At 42.2% G+C, this 6,894-nt stretch overlaps 2 protein-coding genes and 1 long non-coding RNA gene across 3 annotated transcripts in view; all 3 read left to right on the plus strand.

Moving 5' to 3' along the window:
* LOC134188532 (uncharacterized protein K02A2.6-like) overlaps positions 1-2,846 on the plus strand; it is a 3,787-nt gene extending 941 nt beyond the window's left edge. Inside the window, exon 1 of the mRNA XM_062656694.1 lies at positions 1-2,846. This exon is cut by the window's left edge and continues 941 nt beyond it. Within this exon, the coding sequence (XP_062512678.1) occupies positions 1-2,668 (2,668 nt within the window). The 3' untranslated portion in view covers positions 2,669-2,846.
* Positions 2,847-3,887: 1,041 nt separating this feature from the next.
* LOC134188411 (uncharacterized) lies at positions 3,888-4,583 on the plus strand. Its single transcript, XR_009971341.1, has 3 exons — positions 3,888-3,942; positions 4,304-4,367; positions 4,487-4,583. It is a non-coding gene; the product is annotated as an uncharacterized LOC134188411 (long non-coding RNA).
* Positions 4,584-5,041: 458 nt separating this feature from the next.
* On the plus strand, positions 5,042-6,894 carry LOC134188533 (uncharacterized). The gene is made up of 6 exons (XM_062656695.1): positions 5,042-5,110; positions 5,349-5,393; positions 5,488-5,523; positions 6,412-6,495; positions 6,552-6,585; positions 6,653-6,894. Exons 2-6 carry the CDS (start codon positions 5,349-5,351, stop codon positions 6,892-6,894), a joined length of 441 nt encoding a protein of 146 aa, XP_062512679.1. The 5' UTR covers positions 5,042-5,110.

Below are 6,894 nucleotides of genomic sequence, written 5' to 3' on the forward strand. Positions count from 1 at the left end.
CAGTGCCAAAGGAGTAGTGCATCCAACAAGAAGACAACCTGTCATGCTACGGGACAAGGTCATAGAGAAATTGAAAGAAATGGAGAACGATGGCTTTATCACCAGAGTAGAAGAACCCACAGAGTGGGTTAGCTCCATGGTAGTGTCCCTCAGGAAGGACAAAGTGAGGATCTGTATCGATCCTCGAGACCTAAACAAGGCAATTAGGCGGGAACATCATCCCATAAAGACAATTGAGGAAATCGTCAGCAACATTCCAAGCGCAAAGGTCTTCTCAGTCCTAGACGCGAAGTCTGGATTCCTGCAAATCAAATTGGACCACGAGTCATCAATGCTAACTACATTCAACACCCCCATGGGGAGGTACCGGTGGCTACGTCTGCCTTTTGGACTAAAGTGTGCTCCCGAAATTTACCAGAGAATCATGGACCAGATGCTGGAAGGTATCGAAGGGGCAACCGCCATCATGGATGACATATTGATAGCTGGCCGGGATATGAAACATCATGACCAGATACTCCACCAAGTAATCGAACGAGCCACCAGCTACAATTTACGCCTCAACTACGAGAAATGTCACATACGACAACCATCCGTTCGATACATCGGACATCTCATCACAGCCGAAGGGCTAAAGCCAGATCCAGAAAAGATAAAGGCAGTAGCGGAGATGCCGGATCCCCAGGATCAAAGTGACGTCAAAAGGTTTCTAGGCTTCGTCACTTACTTGGCAAAATTCATTCCAAACCTAAGCGACGTGGACAAGCCGCTGAGATTACTTCTGAAGACAGATGTGAAGTTCGAATGGCAACATGAACACAAAGCAAGCTTTCAGAAGCTGAAGGAGCTGTGTACCCATGCACCAGTGTTAGCTTACTATGATACTCGGAAAGCAGTAGAGATACAATGCGATGCGAGCAGCACAGGCGTAGGGGCGGTATTACTCCAAGACGGCAGGCCAGTAGCTTACTCATCAAGATCGATGACGGCTACTGAGTCGAGGTATGCTCAAATTGAGAAGGAAATGCTCTCGATTGTCCATGCAACCACAAAGTTTCATCACTATGTCTTCGGAAGACACGTACAAGTATACAATGATCACAAACCTCTGGAAAGCATTTTCCTGAAGCCCATACTGTCGGCACCAATGAGACTGCAGAGGATGATGCTCAAGCTTCAATGGTATGACTTGACTGTCACCTACCGAAAAGGGAAAGACATGCAACTAGCAGACACCCTCTCGAGAGCTTACATCCCAGGTGAAGAACCCGGAAACAATGACGACCTCGAATACATCAACACACTCAAATTTGTGCCAATCACCGGTACCAAACATTCGGAGATCCAACAAGCGACGTCTACAGAACTGAAGAACCTCCACTTTGTTATCCTCTCAGGCTGGCCAGAACGGCGGGAGGACGTCCACATTACAGCACGGCCGTACTGGGACTCACGAGACCAATTAGTAGTACAAGATGGCATCATCTTCAAGGGTACAAGGATAGTAATCCCGCCGAGCCTTCGTTCCCAAATGCTGAAACTACTTCATGAGTCACACCTTGGAGTAGTGAAATGCAAACAACGCGCCAGAGAGGTAATGTACTGGCCAGCCATGAACGCCCAGATAGAAGACACTGTACGGAGATGTGACCGCTGCGCGGAGTACCAAAACAGACTACCACCAGAACCTCTCATGCCAACACCAGTCCCAGACCTGCCATTTATTGAAGTGGGAATTGACCTTTTCCATTTTGAGTCCAAACACTATCTCATACTGGTAGATTACTACTCAAAATTCATTGAAGTGGATGAGCTGCAAGACCAGACCACGTCCTCTACAATCCAAGCGCTGAAGAACCATTTTTGTAGACACGGCATTCCAGAGAAATGCAGGAGTGACAATGGTCCGCAATTCAGCTCATCAGACTTCCAACAATTCTGCAAGGAATACGGTGTCGACCACATAACTAGCAGTCCTCACTTCCCGCAGAGCAATGGTGAGGCGGAGAGAGGAATACAGACAGTGAAACGCCTCTGGAAGAAAGTCAAAGACAAGCAGAAAGCCCTTTTGGACTATAGAACAACCCCGTTAGAAGGCATCAACCTGTCACCTGCTCAACTGCTCATGGGAAGACGTCCTCGTAACACACTTCCCTCATCCAGAAAGCTACTAGAACATACCTCCTACAACAGAGAGTCTGTTCAGAGACACTTCCAGATGGAGAAGATGAAACAAAAGCAATACTATGATTCCAGACCAGGAGTGAAACCATTACCATCTCTACGACCCGAAGACGCAGTAAGGATGGCACCACTGCCGGAATCAAACGCTTGGCTCCCAGCCAAGGTCGACCAACAACACAAGTCACCACGATCTTTTGTTGTAGAATGTCCGAAGAGTGGAAGAAAGTACAGACGGAATCAAAGACATCTTCGACCGTACCCAGAAGCCAGTTCTCTTGTCAATGACACGTCCAGGCTCGATTTTACAACCGGATACAACAGTCTAAACTCGGACAATATAGCCTCACCTCTACCGGATACACCCAAAGCAGCAGTCAGCGAAATGGAGAAGAGCTCTGACCGAAATACAACTCCAGTGACCGCCAACCCGCAAGTGACTCGTTCTGGCAGAAATATCCGAAAGCCTAAGAAGCTGGACCTGTGACTGTACAACTCTAGTAAAGGAAGAGAGATGTAATGTATGTCGTAGTGTACATGTAGCGCGCGTTACGGCATACGCGCAGACTCGATTTAGTGTAGAGTAGACGCGCCAGCTTGTGTTCTTAGTTCGCTCTATCTGGTAGCCAATACATATCGTTGAGTTGTTGCTGCACGTAACAAAGGACATTACAGTAAGATCTTATTACGATATTTCAATTATCAGCTGGCTATCAGTGGGTTATCAGCGCGGGTCAAAATCTTCCGTGACTCTGCTAGTTTCATTTAACGAATAGATATATTTGACGAAATACTTCTATGTTGTGATTTTCTTTGTTTTAGCATGCTAGTCATATTTCGTGAAGATTGAAATCGGTGAATGAATTTCATGACTTGGCGGGAAAGCTATTATTTGTTAACTAGAGGGTCTCACGCTACTGCAAACCTATAGAGCATGCCTTCACATTATAGTTGTCTGACAGTACATTACGATACGCTAATTATCTTCGATCGCTATCAAAATCTTCTCTACTGAAAAACACTGCCTAGATTCAGGAATGTCAATGTGTGTAGGCTCAGCATGCAGCTGATAGTGCAGAGTACCATGGCCTAGCCATGATCGATCGTGCGGTTATTTGATGACAGCAATTCTTGCTTTGCAGTAACCTTTGATTTTGGTTTTAATTGCTATAGGTCTCATTTAGAGTATATTTTGTGTGAAGATTTGTGAAGTCGGTGACTTGACCCAAGGGTTTCGTGCTAACATGCCTGTTAGTTAGAACATCCAACGATTCGATTCATTCTAGACACCAGGATTATAGTATTTTCCTTTCTGGCAAGGAAGGTTCTCACACTGTTGATCATGTAAATGATAGACCGTCCTGTCATACCTTCGACCGCACTCCCGGATGTCATCGCTGATCGCTGTTCTCGTTCTGCTCTTGCAAGTTACTGGCTAGGAACTGATAGCTAATGTGTTGAATGATTTGACACTTTCAGCCTTGGAAGCTCCTAATAAATGCGATGAAACCATTCTCTTTCTACTGGCTACTAGCGCTTGCTAATTATTTTATTTCTAGATATAACAACGAAGGTTGTGAAAGCGGTAAAGGTCGCGTTTGGAGAAGACGGTGAGAAGAGAAAGGTATCCAAGGCGAAGGAATGGCGGATAAGACATCAGGATGATGAAGAAGCAAGATTTGATCTCCTACAAGTTGGAGACGCCTACTGAAGCCCAGACAAACAATTTTATCTTGCCATGGTGATTGAGCTGGAGACCAAGTAATACTACATTTTCTGTTTTTGTGGGTGTTCCTGCAATACTGTGTTCAGTTCTGTAAATTACTGTAATATATGGTGCGCGTCCTAGATAGTCTACTGCATGTATGTGCACACTGTACCAGTTTCAGTGCTTTTTCAGGGCGACGGAAGCCGCTGTGGATTGAGGGCCTGGGCAAAGACAAAGTTTATTGTATGTTGTGGTATGGTTGCGGTCAGTCAGTTGGTTCAGTAGTTCTGTACATAGTCTCAGTGTATCATATACTGTCTCAGTGTGTCATATACTGTCCACTGTGTTTGTTGTGTTTTAATTAAGTACTCTTTCTGTTTCATTCTTGTCATCTCTCAGTGTCCTTTGGTACAGAAAAATGGCAAGACAAGACAATCCAATTAAAGCAGCGAAGAGACAACTTTCGTTGGATTATTTGGTACTGTACATTTACAAATAATTAATTATAATAAAAATTATTAATAATTTACAAGTAATTTACAAATAAAATTAAGTAAAGAAAGGAAATAATTTTTGTGTTTATTGTTTGTGTTGAAGGAAGAGGCTGTCAATGTTGAAGCCAAGAAAATTGCAAGCAAAAAGAAAATGTCTTCAGTGGCCAGTGCCAAGGCTATGGAAAGAGACATTGTCTTGGTAGGTTGTACATTTCTCAACTAGTTGTGTTGCAACTGCTTATTCCAGTTTTATAGGATAGCTCAACTGAAGATGAACTGGACAATGACATGGTCTAATGTGTTTCTGTACGTATCTTTAAACTCTATTTAGAATTAATGGTTTTTCAGGTACGGAATAGAGCCAGTAGTTCAAGCGTTCTGTATTTGGCTTCAGTAGCTGTCTGATATGTTATGTTGTCTACTATTTAAAGAGTATAGCTGTATGCATTTGTAGAAGTTTTCACCATTGAAAGATTTTGGAAGACCAAGGGTTTATTTGGTCATTGATTGTTTTGTTTGTGTACTACATGTGCTTTTTGTTAGATGGAAGAATCTCGAGCTTCCTTGCCGCAAGCTTTTCTACAACAGGTGAGTATAGCTTACATGTTTGTTAATCTTTTGTCTGCGTGTAACCTCTACTAGTTGGCTGGCTGACTATTGCTGAAAGTATTGTTTTCATTAGGTGGAGGGTTCTCGAGCTTCTTTACAGCAGGCTTCTCTACAACAGGTGAGAATGTTTACATGTTTGATTGATTTTTCTTTGTCTGCATGTAACCCCTATTTAGCTGGCTGACTATTGCTGAAACTATTGTTTTTTGTTAGATGGGAGGTCCTCGGGCTTCTTTACAGCAGGCCTCCTTACAACAGATGATTATGTAGCTTACATGTTTGCTTGACTTTTCTTTGTCTGCATGTAACCCCTATTTGGCTGGCTGACTATTGCTGAAACTATTGTTTTTCGTTAGATGGAAGGTTTTCGAGCTTCTTTACAGCAGGCCTCCTTAGAACAGGTGAGTGTACATGTTTGCTTGACACTTCTTTGTCTGTAACAACTAGTTGGCTGGTTGACTAGACATAATTGCTGACACTTTTGTTTTTCATTAGACGATGACGAAAGATTCTCAGAGTTTCTCACAGCAGGTGAGTAGGTTAAATGTTTGCTTGATTTTCCTTTGTCTGCGTGTAACAACTAGTTGGCTGACTGTCTACATGCTAAATGCACATTGCTGAACTACTGTTTTAGTACTCAGAGTTACATTGATTGTCATTTTGTCTATTACTGAAATATGTTTGAACTATGTGTATTGCTTTCTTTATATTGCCCATCAATCTAAGCTATGGTGCTTTTCCATGTGTGAGTCTCACACCAGTTCAGAATGAAAAATATACGTAAATATGTAAAATATGTAGGAAAAATGACAAACAAAGTCTGTCCGAAAGTCTGTTTTTTCAACCTCCTCATCTAATAATAATAAACAGCAAGTCTAGTATCAAGTGTGTTCACAAGAAGTTTTCATTGATGAGTGTGAGTTTCTTGTGTGTGTGTGTGTGTGTGTGTGTGTGTGTGTGTGTGTGTGTGTGGTGTGTGGGCATGCCTATGAAATGGATCATTCTTGTTGAATGGTATTGATGGGCATTTGAAGATCCATACATATGTTGTAGTTTCATACTTGTGGTGTTATGGTTGACAAATGATACAGCATACTGTCAGCGTTTCTACAACCAGGCGCTTTGTTACATACTGCCCTCAAATTGTTTGTAAGACTAATTACTAATTGTCTGTTGATAGGCTGAACAGACAGTACCACAACAACAGGTTGCATGGAATCTGTTTTTACTTTTGTGTCTTGCCCTGCATGCTAATGAATGAGCAAGTACTTCCAAGTGCTTTATGTAATTATGGCCACTACATGTGTTAGCCAGAAATGAATAAGGTTTACGTGCTTTCCCATAATTTGCTGATTGTGCATGGTGCAAACTGACAGTTGCACTAAATATGGTTGGAACATTGAATATATTTCCAATTAGACATGTTTCCAAGCAATAATGAAAGAACTGAAAGATATAAAGGAGTTACTGGGGAAGGTAGTAGAAAGGAAAGGAAGTGATCAAGTATGGCACCACTGAACATGTATAATATACATACATACATATATGTATTGTTCCAGAACGAAGGAGTACAAGACGTTGTTGGCAGTGAAGGTGTGATGAAAACATTTACAGTTCAACTATAATCAGCTGTGAAAAATAGATATACGTTTACTTTTAGTGTTTGTTGGGGACCGATTGTTTGAAATCAAAGTGCCAAAAATCAGCATTATAGAGGCAGAACATAGTGCAAAGAATTCCCAGGCTCTTGCTCGCAATTTGTTAGACTGTCTGCTGACAAAGAGGGAACAAGCTGACAGAACCTGCTATGGTAGTGCGACAAAAAACCGAATTCAATTGAACATTTTGAGAGCTATAAGAAGTACGTGTATAATTGTGACAATTGCGATTGATGATGTCTAA

The sequence above is a fragment of the Corticium candelabrum genome, chromosome 13, assembly GCF_963422355.1.
Source record: "Corticium candelabrum chromosome 13, ooCorCand1.1, whole genome shotgun sequence".
Taxonomy (NCBI): domain Eukaryota; kingdom Metazoa; phylum Porifera; class Homoscleromorpha; order Homosclerophorida; family Plakinidae; genus Corticium; species Corticium candelabrum.